Source organism: Columba livia, chromosome 5, assembly GCF_036013475.1.
Source record: "Columba livia isolate bColLiv1 breed racing homer chromosome 5, bColLiv1.pat.W.v2, whole genome shotgun sequence".
NCBI lineage: Eukaryota > Metazoa > Chordata > Aves > Columbiformes > Columbidae > Columba > Columba livia.
Window position 1 is genome coordinate 24,189,000 of NC_088606.1, and position 13,271 is coordinate 24,202,270.

The window sequence follows — 13,271 nt, forward strand, 5'->3', positions numbered from 1 at the left end:
TGTGGCTCAGCCCTGACCCCAGGTTTTATTCCATGTTCAGCCTGGCCAGAGCTGGATGCTGGCCAGCCTTGCACCAGCACACTGCTTTAAGCAGACGCTGAGCATGGGAGCAGATGAAAAAACAAAATAAAACAAACCAATAAACAGCATCATCCCAGCTGGAAAACTGCTTTGGCAAACCACCTCCAGAGCTGACAGATAACAATAGCAGGGGGATTTGCAAAGATTTCCAGGGATAACAACATTTTTTGCTGTTAATTTGCTGTGTAAATTGCGACGACTTCCAAGTTCTTGCCATTTCCAGCTGTTTTCCCTCCTTCTCTCTTGCTCCTTTTGCTTTGTGCTGGCTGCACATCTGTCAAGGGTTATCTGCCACTCCAGCACTGGGCTGTGTTCTGCAGCTCCCTGGCGCCATTACTGGCCCTTGCCTGGGTGGAGCAGATGGCTCCTCTCAGGGAAGGATGCTCTGAGCTCCCTGCTGGTCTTCTGCAACATCAAAAACATTGCTGCATGGAGCCCAAGCCAGGGGGAGCAGGGTGAGCTCTGCTCTGCAGGAAAAGCAGCACAGAGAAAGATCATTCTTTCTGCAGGTGCTACTGTGTACATAAGATGCCTAACATGCCTTTACCCTCTGCATCAAGGTCCTTGCTGTGCTGGATGATGAGCCTTGCTGTGAAACTCCTGGACTGTAGAAATCCTACAGACAGAGGATGTAAGCAGGAAGAATTGCTGCCCTAATTCTGCAGGTGCTCAAGACCTGGAGATGTCACCTGAAATCAGGGCACAAGTCTGCGGCAAAGTTTCAGTCTGCACCTTTGCCTACTGTTTTGAACACAGGAAATCTTGACCACTTGAGTTGTGTCAGTTTGCCGGCCTGGACTGGAGTTTCATGTGGCTCAGTTGTACCAGTTCTCTGGCATCTGACTTGCAGCTGAGTTAGTTTGTATGCAGAAGGAGCTGTCCCCAGATTTTGCTGGCCATAAGGGTCACCATGTGTTTGTTCCTGCTGACCTCTTCTCTTGGCGCCAGACAAGTCAGGAGCAAGCTGTGCAAAGACCTCTTGACTGCAAATGACACCTTGAAGGCTCGAGTGTGGGGTCAGCTGCCATGGGGACATATGGAGTGAGTGTACCTCTCAGGGATGAATATAAGATGTCATAGAAACATATATACAGCAACAGAGATCCCATTCGCTGTCTGCTTTTTTACAGGGCTCCTGCTCCAAGAATTTGCTTATTGCAAAATAAAACAAAAAGCCCAGCTGGGAGCAGACGGAGCAGCTTTGGGAGAAGAAGACAGTGGGTGATAATGTCAGGCCAAATGTTTGGTCAAAGCCTGCGGAGCAGACCTGAACTGCAAGGTTTGGCCTTAGCCTAGAAAAGAGCAAAGTGATGTTGTCATGGTCTGTGGACTTCAAGCTAAAACTGAAGGTTTGGAGAGAAAAAAGCCTTTCAGGTCACCCTGTTCCTGGTCTGTAAAGGGACCCTGCCAGCCCTGACCCCAGCTGGGCTAGTCTGTGCTGTGGGAGCTGAGCGGCAGCAGCAGGGAGTTTCAGGAGGTTTCTGAAGAGCCAGGAGAAAGCCAGCCTGCCCCCCCCAAGCATCTCAGCCTTCGCACACAGGATATACCACAGAAAAAGGATTTAGATGAGGTCTTGAGAAACTATGTGTTCCTGCCATGGGATGCGTGCAAATCGTTCCTCACCAATAGATCCCGCTCTCTCCTGGCCTTCAAGCTCTCCAGTGACAGAGATGCCACTGTAACCCTCAGCTTTACTGTTCCTGCAGGGAGAAATATTTTAGTAGCTGCCAGTCTAAATCCTTCCTACTTTATTTTAAGCCCACTGCATCTTATCTGCAGTGGTCACAGAGAGCATATTATTGCCTTACTTGCTCCTAACTCTCATGTTTTTCTGAATTTTATCATTGTGCTCCCTATCATTGTGCTCCTGCTTCTCTTCCACCTGCTCTTCTCTAGACTAAGCAAATGCAATTATTTCAAGCTTTCCTCAGAAACCATACTTATAGACCTCCAGTCAGTCTCCTTGTCCACCGCTGGGCTTGCTCCAAGTCATTTGCATCTTTCTTGAAATATGGAGCCCAGAACTGAAGTCACGGGGTCTTATCTGGGGCTTTCTTAATGCTATATGGAAAGACTTCTTCACAAGACCTACAAACCCCAGCCTGCCCAGGCAGCTTTTGTTCTCCTCCATGATGTTTTACATTTAAGTTTGTTTGAAAATTCACCATAACCTGCCCAGCTTAAACATCCTTGATGCCAATGGCATCCTGGGGTGTATTAGAAGGGGGGTGGCTAGTAGATCGAGAGAGGTCCTCCTTCCCCTCTACTCCGCCCTGGTGAGACCACATCTGGAATATTGTGTCCAGTTCTGGGCCCCTCAGTTCCAGAAGGACAGGGAACTGCTGGAGAGGGTCCAGCGTAGGGCAACGAAGATGATTAAGGGAGTGGAGCACCTCCCTTATAAAGAAAGGCTGAGGGAGCTGGGTCTCTTTAGTTTGGAGAAGAGGAGACAAAGGGGGGACCTCATTAATGTTTATAAATATATAAAGGGTGAGTGTCATGAGGATGAAGCCAGGCTCTTCTCGGTGGCAAACAATGATAGGACAAGGGGTAATGGGATCAAGCTGGAACACAAGAGGTTCCACTTAAATTTGAGAAAAAACTTCTTCATGGTGAGGGTGACAGAGCACTGGAACAGGCTGCCCAGGGAGGTTGTGGAGTCTCCTTCCCTGGAGACATTCAAAACCCGCCTGGACATGTTCCTGTGCGACCTCACCTAAGCGTTCCTGCTCCAGCAGGGGGATTGGACTAGATGATCTTTTGAGGTCCCTTCCAATCCCAAACATACTGTGATACTGTGATACTGTGATCCTTCACATTTGTGCTGCCAAGCCTGTTGCTTCCCCTCTTGTACACATTACTGGTGGTTTCTGCCTCAGTGTAAAACTTTGCAGTTCAGTGAGGTCAAATATACTCACTTTTCTACTTGGTAAAGATCATTTTCAATCCTAAACTTGTCTTCTAAGTGTTTTACAGCACCAGTGGTGATGTAAATTATTTTGGACTTTAAAGTTATAAGTTATATTATCTTCTATATTGAAACACACTGGATTTATTACAGCTCTATTAGGCCTTCCCTTATTTACATATAAAGCATTGCCTAAAGTCTTAATAAAGCCCAGATATTGCCAAAGAAAGGCATCAGGTTGACTTGATATTTGTGCTTGATGTAGCAGTTATACAGGTGTGCTGGTCATTACTTTTTACCTGATTTACAGGTTACTGACTGCATTTTTCGGTATCTTCTCATTAATTGATGTTGCCAACTGATGTAATTCACAGAATCACAGAATGGTTGTGGTTGGAAGGGACCTCTGGAGATCATCCAGTCCAACCCACCTGCTAAAGCAGGTTCACCTAGAGCAGACTGCACAATTCCCTTGGCTTTCACTTCTCTCTCTCCCCAGCTCTATTCCTCACTGAATTCTGAAAAATTGCTCCACTTTCCCATGTAAGTCTTCTAGGGTAAACCGCATCAGGCCCTGTCATGTGGGAAACATCCAACTACTTTTACTTTAGCTTTTTTAAAAGGTATTTTATATAAGTTCTTCCCATTTTGCCATTGAAGTAGGGTTGAGACGATGTTTCAAAGCAATTTTAATGGTTACTTAGGCGAGGGGCTTTCAGTCTCTTTGTTTTGTGGCCTTATTTTTCCATAGTTTCACATACATAAATGATCAAACTACACAAGAAATGGCCAAGTGACTCACAACACCAGTCCACTTAAGCCAGCATCCAGTCTGACAGCAATCAACACGTGTCACTGTTTCCCTGAAGCACTTCCCTTGTTGCCACCAGCTGACGGCCAAGAGGTTTCTTGAGCCAGATGTGATGGTCATTCTGTTTAATAGCCCCTGGTTGCTTTATTCTTCCACAAATTTTTCCACTCCTGTTCTGAATCCATGTAAATTTTTAGCGGTACCATAACACCAGCTGCAAGGAATTCCAGAATCCACTAAATGTGTTCCGTGACCCCTTTGTCTGGGATCCCATAGTCTCTTGTTTGATAGTTGTTCCTTCCTCATCTCCATGTGCGTCATAAGTGTGTAGCCAGCTAACATCCACCTCTGACCTCTCATCACTGTGAAAAATTCACTGTTTTCTGGTTTTTTTTAACCTTTGTTTTATTTAATTCACAAGACTTTCCTTCTTATTATGTGTCAGTTCAGATTCTTGAAAAGCCTTTGGGCAGGAGTACACTGGACCTCATTTTTCTTCCTCATCTTATATGGCCCTCCCTCCCTTATATAGCTGAAGGACTGCAAAGCGTGTCCAGCTCTCCTGACACTTCCAAGTAAATCAAAAGTCTGGGGTTTTCCATTAGCATCTGTAGAGCTGCACCAGATGTTAGCTGTAGCTGAAGTAGAGGGTCTCTTCACAGCAAGCAGGTGGAGATAGCGCGGAGACCAGCGCAGGGCATGCAGCAACTTAAGGCTCCGATCACCTCCGCCAAGTAAAGGGCTGAAATGGTATAAGGCATTACCACTGCTATGCCATGTCAGTTGGTGTATCCTGACACGCTCCATGCCTCAGGCTGGGCACTAGCTCACAGCCTGCCCTTTTAGCTCAAGCTTTCCTTCTCTGGCAGGTTAGTCCAATAGACTCAATTGTGAACGGCAGCCAAGGCACGGCTACACCGCTACACAGCCTGTTGTACTGCTGTGGGGATGGCAATTTCCAGCCAGAGGGGCAGGGAGCCAGCTGGCACAGCAGCACCATAACTCGGGGCAGCCAGTTTTGCAGGAAGAAGAGCCCTCAAACAGCCTCTGAGCAAAGCCCTGAGTCCGTGAGCCCCATGAATGTGGGTTGCTGGCTGAGGCCAAAGCGTGTCCTATTAGAGTAGCAGCAGGATGCCCAAAGTAAACCCTGGTTGTGATGAAAGGAAGGCAATTAAAATTCCACATCAGCTGCCTTCCTGTCCCACTTCCTAACCTTCCAGCAGCAGGTGATTAACAGGGCTGCCTTCTGCTGCCTTTGCCCAGCTGAGACAGCGCAGCCCCGCTGCAGAGAGCACTGCTGCTGCTGCCGCAGCACGGCTCGCTGCCGGCCGGGCTGCCCAAGCACAGTGAGGACATCATGATCCAGCTGTCGAGTTTGTCTCGAGTTAATTTAGAATGAGCTCGTTTCTTCAGTTTTCACATAATGCTCCTCTCTTACCAAAGCCCTTGCCTTGGCTGTGAACACACTAGCCCTGTTGTTCAAGGTTTCCCAAACAGAAAACCAAACATGCATGCTGCACAGTGACATCGGTGTGCTTACACCACGTTACACTCCCACAGCCTACCAAACGTAGGCCATAGTTCATTGGTGCATAAGAATCCTGGCAAAATGCCTGCAACCCGTTTCCCAGCAAGACAGTACTTTAAGAAGACAGCCTCACAGGATATATGGAAGCCCTACAGCACCTACAGTTGCCCGCTCTTCGTACAGCTTCCTCTGCGATCACAGACGAGCACAGGGGTAAGTACACAATACAGAACTTAGTTTCATACTGCACTCTTGATGTCTGTACACACTTTACCATGAATAATCACTTCAGAATAGCAAAAGGAAAAGGCTAGAAATGCTCTCCATAGTTTAAAAGGCAACTCAAACAATTACATTTGGTTTTTTAAAACAGGCACTGAAGATTTTTGCTGTCTACTCTACTGAAAGGGATGGCTACACTGTGGCATTCAGATTTAAAAAAAAAAAATCCCCAAAACACTAATTGACAGCCAATAACACTACTTACTAGCAGTGCTCTGCAGAAAACACACTATGCAAGAGACGCTCATGCCTCAAAGGGAAAAACTAAGCACTTCAGTCACCCATGAGGTTAAACGGATTGACACTTCTGACCAGAACTAGATTTGCTCCCTATCGTATAAACAAGTCCACTGCTTTAGAAGACAACCCTGGGACCTAACCATATTAGCTGGAGAGAATGAGTAGTTTTCCCTTTGTCACCAGCCAAAGCAACAGCTGAAGTGGGGTCAGGCAAAAGTAGTGCACCTTGTTTATGTTACAGGAATAAATCCCACCCCCATTGAGACTAGTTTGCTTTGGCCTGACCCTCTTGGAGGTGGCTGACCCTGGGCCCCAGAGAACCTGCTAGAACTGTTTTGTAGGTGGGACTTTCCCTAGCAGTGGTTTGCTGACTGCCCTGGACATCAGGTGACTAAATGATCAGCATTCTTTTACAGCAGGCTAGTGTAAGAAAGGATTGTGTTGAGGAAGGGCACATGCAAGGGAGGAAAGGAATAGCTTGAACAGGATCTTAGATCTCTTCAGAAATGGGAAGGGTTGGAAACACTTATTAGCGGCAGATCAAAAGCAGAGAGAAAATGAGCAGCTGCTCTAACTAAAAACTGCATCAGGCTCATGCTCTTTACTCCCCCAGAAGTGAGGAGTAAGCCACATTGAGACCAGCACTCCTCATTGATCGGTGTTTTTTCAGGCAGATCCCTCCTTAAGCCTATCAACCAACCCTTTGAACTCAAGCCGATCTGAGGACACAAGTTCCACAGTGTTTTTTTTAAGTTAGGTTTATTTAGCAATAGAAGTATGTACATGTAAGAGAATCCCCTGCAGCACGAGACATGCACAAAGCAGTGAGGGACTGAAAGTGGTGCTGCTCAATTGCCATCCTCATCACCTGTCATCCAACTTTACTCGGCAGCAGGGCCAAGATTAGAAATGGACAGGAGAGAAATGTATCAGTCCACGTGACAGAGTCTTCAAGGCAGAGCCTTCCCAGCAACTGGTATTAAAACAAGCGGGCGCCATAGCCAAATGTCTGTTTAATGCCCTCAAAGTAGTAGCGCTGCCAGCCTTGCTTTGTTCTTTCTTCCTCACTGGCAGGAATGCCCTTGCCTTCCAAGCACACCTCTGTCTCGCCACCTTTGTCAGTGAAGTTCAAGGTAATTGTTGCGAAGTGCCCTAGAGGAACCAAAGCAAATCTGTCAGCAGTGTGCAGTATATCATATGCTGCCCCAAAGAGCTATTCTGCTCCTCTTCTCACACAGCACCCCTTAAAAGACTCCTCAGGATCCTTCCCAGAGGATCCATTTATGACAGCTGCGGGCCTTCCTCAGAAACAGAGCGAGGAGAGGGCTCCCTCTTTGTGGGGTTTGAAGCAGTTGCAGCCACAGCTGAGCAAACTGCTACTTCATAATTCCTAATCCCTGGCTGCTGTTCTAAGTGGTGGCGGATGATTCTGACCTGATCATGTGGGATATGAAGCTGGGATAAGGCTGGTGCAGTTCCCACAAAACTGTGTGTTCCCCAGTCACGAGCCAGAGTGCAGCGTGGCAAATGGGGCTGGAATCCTTCAAACACAGGCAAGGGCTGTAACACTATAGTCCATTTTTGGACTACTTACCAGCTGGCCAAGATTTAAATCTCCATTTCATAACAAGTTGCTTCTCAGGGACCTTGAAAAGAGAGAAAGACTGAGTAGCAATTTTTTGCAAATCCCACAGTCTAATAGAAAACAGCTAGAATTGTGTTGATCTGAAGCCTTAGACATGCCTTGAGAAACACACACATAGAGGAAAAGAGGTTTTGTGTCCTTTTCCTTCCACTCCTCTTCTAGGAAGGCAGGCCACAGTACAGCTCCAAACACTGAGACAGTGTCCCTGTCCACAAGACTTTAGTGGCAGGAGGGCTAAAAAGGGCCAGTCATTATTTTTACCAGCCCTCACCTGCCTAATAAGTAAGTAAAAAAAATAAAAAATTACACAAAGACAGGGCAGATGCATGACTGGAAGACATTTTCTCCCCAGACTGAAATCCCATACATTACTCCATGCCATAAGGAATGCTTCGATAGCCACAACAATTACAGATAACTATTGGGCACCAGGTAGAACTCCATAATTAGCTAAATTAAGCATTGTTACAGAATTGATACCTCAAAAATAAAAAGGCTGCCCTTGAGCAAGACACACCAGCACTTGTCAATACTTACTAGGTCAACAAACTCTCCTGTGACACTGCCATCCAGCAACTGGAACTTGCCTCCTTTATCAGCTTCCAAGGTGGCTTGTGCGTGGGTGAAAGCTTGGACCATCTGAAAAAAATTCAGGAGGAAACCTGTATTACCTGACATCATCTGCTTGCAAGCTTGTTGCCTAATGCCTCCCACTCAGCTACATAAGTTCTGTATTAGGAGGTAAGTGAATAGTGTAAGGTCTTCAAGAAAAGACAAAACCGCTGCCCTGGCCAGGAAAGCAAGGTCATAGCTATTACAGCAGCATTCTGCCTGCCAAGGGAAAAGAACCACTCACTTTCACACTCTGTGCAGCGTTCTGTAAGCCACACTTTTATTTACTCTGTTCATTCCTTAATGAAACCTAGTTCTAAGAAAAGGTCATATTTTTTGCCCCTTTTGAAAAGAAAAAAAAAAGGAGGAAGAAAAGACTAAGACCATGCTAAACAATAATACTATGTTGCTCTCCTTAAACTTATGTAATAGCGTGCAAGAGAGTGAAAGCTATTCCCAAAGTACATTTTGAGACCACCTAACCTTAAAAGGAAAAAACAAAACAAAGCCCAAATGCACACAGCTGTAAAACCCAAGAGATCTGACCACATGCAGTAAGTGATACACGTACAGAGAGGTGCTGACAGCACTCTGCAACTGGCTTCTGGCTGGCATTAATCCCCTCTTGTCAGCTGCGTGAAAAGATGCGTACATGAGCTTCAAGCAACTGTTCTCCAGACCAGCCTTCTTGTTCCACTCTCGTGGATTGTGAGTATCCTACAGAATGCCTTGAAAAGCTTCTTAGGAACAACCTCTTATGTGCAAAGAACAATTCTCAGAACAAGCCTGGCATTACCTCCTGAGTAACAAACACCCTGTAGAGCTCTTCAGGAGATGTTAAAAAGGTGTCCTTCAAGCTGATCTTGCATGTAGGGATCTTGACTCCTATGGATTTAGACTGCGATGTGGCAGGACTGCTGCCAGTGGCCGTCTAGCAAAACAACAAGCAAAAAAACCACACACATACTTTTTTCCACAAAAAATTCAACAAGTGGTTCATGTATGCAAGAGAAAGTAACAAAGGCCTTTGGTAAAAACATAATTAGATACAACCATATTTGAGTGTAAGAAGTAGATTGCTCTGCTTGCATTAAGAAATATCATGTGCTGCAAATCAAAACCAGTCAGGCCTACACCACAGATTGCCAAATCCTGAATATCTGTGTAACTCCTATAATGTGTATGTATTATAATTATATATATTTCTCTCCTATAAACAGCATATGTTGGTTTTGTAAGCCCCAGAATCTAATACTGTGTACCTGTCTTCAGAGATCCAAAACCATGTTTGCACAGTTTTATTTACCTTGCGGTCTTCTGCTTTAGGAGCCACCGGAGGTGTTGTGTCCATATGTTCACCATTCACTGTGGGCAAAATCATGCCCTGGGTGAATTCTGGAAAGACAGGAATGTGTCCATGAAACTAACTGAAGACCAAGTAAAACTTTTAAACTGTTCTTTGAAATACACAGTCAAAAAGTGCTTCCTCGTTTCTCCCCTGCTCTTGCTAGCACCTGTAACCTGAAAGTTTTTTAAAAAGTAAACAGACCTCTTTTTACAATAAATTAATTCTTCTTGCCCTCTCTACTCTCCACCAAAGGCCATATCAGAAACTGCCTCCACTAACAGGAGTTTACCTCCTCTTCCCAGCCCAGACATATCAATCACTATCTTCCACATGTTGCTCTCATATGAATGTTAGCCTTACTCTTATGTAGCTTTTTTCCTCTCTCACTCTCTAATATAGGGATGTCAAACTCATTTTCACCTGGGGTCACATCAGCCTCGCGGTTGCCTTCAAAGGGCCAAATGTAATCCCAGGACTGTATAAATGTAGCTAGTCCTACATTTATAAAGTCCTAAAATTACATTTGGCCTTTTGAAGGCAACCATGAGGCTGATGTGGCTCCAGGTGAAAATGAGTTTGACACCCTTGCTCTAATATAAACAGCAATCACATCTCAAATACTTTCAGACAAACTAAACCAAGTGCTTCCATTTCTTCTCCAACTGGTTCTCCATTTCTCATATCGCAGTACAGAATAAAGTTACTTCCAATTCCATCTTCCATTAATTTTTTTTGACATGAGATGCCAGGCCTACACACAGAAACCCAGGGAAGGTCTCACCAGTGCCCTGTGCAGCAGTTCTAGCACTTTAACTCCACCAGAAGCTCCACCCTCTTTCAGCATTTTGTTTCTTCTCCAGATCTATCACTTCTGCATTTAGCAATTATAAAACAGTTTGATGTTTCTCCTTCCTCTTTATCTGTTCAAACTAGCAAAATTCCATTACATAGCAGAATTTTATTATACGTGTATATTCTTGTATCCTGCAATACTTAGTTCCCACCTATTCTTATCTATTGCAGCCCACAAGAGCATACAGTTCTTCCCGAATAATATTCTCATCATACACTGGGCGACTACATCTCCCACCTGGAACACTAAAAGACCTGAAAAAAAACATAGGTACAGAAATTTGACCCTGGAAAAACAGCAGTCAGTGGTGGTTTATACAAAAAAGCAGAAGTTGAGTATCTAGCACGTGTCGTGTAATAGAGGTAAATGGATAAAAAAAAAGCAACTGTTGCATTCCCAGACTGTACTAGAGAGCAAAGCTAAACTCAACCAAAGCACACCGACTTAACTCCAACTGCTGGAATCAGATTTATCTTCTAAAAAATACTTTTAATCCAGATGCTGAGATAGATCATTCAATGGCACCAACAAAACCTGCTGAGCAATTCCAGTTGCAAATTATTCTCAAATTCAAATAACACTAGATACTTTCATTAGTGTGGCAAAGGAGAAAAAACAACAAACTAGAACAAAGATATCACCTTCCAGGGAAGTAAGCAAACTAAAGGCCAGATTGTGCAACATGCAGTGACTGATGCTCTGTGTCACTAGGGTATCAAACACATTTTACTGGCTTTACTTTCTCTATAGCTAAGCTTCAGTGTGTGATGGACATTCTCAGTTTTAAGATATAAATCCAGAAATGCTCTTTATTATAGGGTTATCACCAAAAACAATATTTCTGGGCTGCTCTACAGTGTCTAGAGACAGAAGAAGTGCTTCTTGCCAAATGCCAACTATTTCAAAAGAGACAGAAAAGTTACCGCTGTTGCTTTGTTACCTTCCCATTGAAATGGAGTGAAGAAGCAATATTCACTCTCTCGTTACCCCCATGTCTTCTTTAGCATTAGCCCACATGGATTCCCATAACACATCTCCCTTTCAGTTACATACCTGTTTTGAGAGTGCTGATGTAAGTTTTCATTGCATCTCTAATTTTTTTTGCACCCTCTTGCTTCATCAGGGTCTTCAAGTTAGTGTCAGGCTCGTCTTTAGCAAGGCTGACATGGATCTAAACAAGGACAAGTGCTGATTAACAAAGCCATACTTGCACGGTCCTTTTATTACTCAATTCAAGATCACGTTAGACTTCAAATAAACTCTTTTACAAGCAGCAGTGCAGTTGATTATCTTTCACTTAATCTCTCAGCCTATAGTAACGTATGCATGTACCCAAACAGCTTCATCTGCTATCTAGAAGACATGAATGAATTTGATAAAGGTACAACATGATGGGGAGGGACCCTTTACCAGGGAGTATAACGACAGGATGAGGGTTAACAGTTTCAAACTGAAAGAGAGCAGATTTAGATTAGATATAAGTTACTGTGAGAGTGGTGAGACACTGGAGCAGGTTGCCCAGAGAAGCTGTGGATGCCCCATCCCTGGAAGTGTTCAAGGCCAGGCTGAATGGGGCTTTGAGCAACCTGGTCTAGTGGAAGGTGACTCTGCCCATGGCAGAGATGTTGGAACTGGATGATAAGGTTCCTTCCAACCCAAACCATTCTGTGATTCTATTAATTTAAACAGTCTTTAACACTAAAAAAGTTAAAGCAAATGTTCTAAAAAAGGGAACGTTGAAGGACATACTAATGCTGTAAGGATTCCTGTTAGAACAGCCACACAGCCAGTAGTATTAACCTTTAGCTGTACTTACCTCAACTTCATCAACATCATTTTCATCTGAGAGATTAGGAATCTCCACATAACCTTTGTATTTCACTCCTGTCTTTGAGGTGCCTGCAATTAAAATTATGTTGTTCAGATCAACATTTCTTACCCTGGTTGCTGTAAAAATAAACTTGTGCTGTATCACAATACAACACTTCCCTTTATTATTACTTCCTAAATCAGTTAAGTATCCTTATGTTTAGTATTATACTTGAGTCTGGCCTTGAAACAGGAGGAGAGAATATCACTCACCTGTCCATGCCAGCTTGATAGCCCACTCATAGAAGAAGATAAGCTTCCCTTTGCGGTTGTTAATGGAGGCCTCTCCATCCAGTTTGCTCACTTCTGTCACCTCACATGCCCCCTCCTCACTCTCCACTCTGACAGGCAGAAGCAGGGTTTTCAGCCTCTCTGTGGACCAGTTGGAGGCATCTCGCTCCGTCCTGCAGGAAAACCGGGCGCAGTGAGGAACTGGGGCACTGGGGCACTGCCAGCACACGGCAGGACTCCCGGGGCTCGCCCCAGAGCCTCCCTGCCTGCCCCGCTCCACCGCACAGGCACACACACGGCCCCAGGCGTTCCCCGGCGCCTCCAACACAGCAGCTCGGGCACCCCCCCCGCATACGGAGGTAGGGCCTTCCCGGGGCATCAGCCCGGACACCGCCACCTCAGCACCAACACGCACGTAGGGGAGGGGACAAGGGAGAACCGCTCCCCGGGACACCGGCCCCGCAGCCCCCCTGCGCTCGGGGTCTCCCGCGGGGCGGCCCGGGCGGGTCTCAGCGCCGGCGGGCGGGGCCGCCCCGCTCACCAGTGCCAGTTGTTGACGTTGGTGGCGTCCGCCCGCTGCTCGACGATCCAGCGCGGGTCTCCCTCGCCCCACTTGGCCATCGGGACCGCCGCCGCCGCCTCCTCCGCACCGACCGCCCGTGGAAACTGCTAGAACCGCCGGCCGCCGCGCCACCTCCCGGCTTCCGCCACCGGCACGGTCCCTTCCGGCGCCCTTCCTTCCTTCCTTCCTTCCCCGCCCCGCCTCGCTTCTTGGTTCCGCCGCGCTGCCTCGGCCCACGGGCTCCTCCTCTGTCCCCACCGGCCGACAGCCCCCGGAGCCGGCCACGCCACCCCTCGCAGCC

At 46.1% G+C, this 13,271-nt stretch overlaps 1 protein-coding gene across 1 annotated transcript; it reads right to left on the reverse strand.

Moving 5' to 3' along the window:
* Window positions 1-5,542: 5,542 nt before the first annotated feature.
* On the reverse strand, window positions 5,543-13,206 carry AHSA1 (activator of HSP90 ATPase activity 1). Its single transcript, XM_065063817.1, has 9 exons — window positions 12,950-13,206; window positions 12,391-12,581; window positions 12,125-12,207; window positions 11,362-11,479; window positions 9,414-9,502; window positions 8,904-9,038; window positions 8,033-8,134; window positions 7,445-7,496; window positions 5,543-7,002 (listed from the first exon to the last, which is right to left on the reverse strand). Exons 1-9 carry the CDS (start codon window positions 13,027-13,029, stop codon window positions 6,830-6,832), a joined length of 1,023 nt encoding a protein of 340 aa, XP_064919889.1. The 5' UTR covers window positions 13,030-13,206; the 3' UTR covers window positions 5,543-6,829.
* Window positions 13,207-13,271: the final 65 nt, after the last annotated feature.

Bases quoted from the DNA above. Each gene is read 5' to 3' on its own strand.
- AHSA1 (XM_065063817.1), bottom strand. From the start codon at position 13,029: ATGGCCAAGTGGGGCGAGGGAGACCCGCGCTGGATCGTCGAGCAGCGG. The intron at 9,503-11,361 runs GTATGTAACTGA...CTGTCTTTCCAG, and splicing joins CATCAGCACTCTCAAAACAG to AATTCACCCAGGGCATGATT. The intron at 8,135-8,903 runs GTAATGCCAGGC...AATTTTTTTCAG, and splicing joins GGGTGTTTGTTACTCAGGAG to ATGGTCCAAGCTTTCACCCA.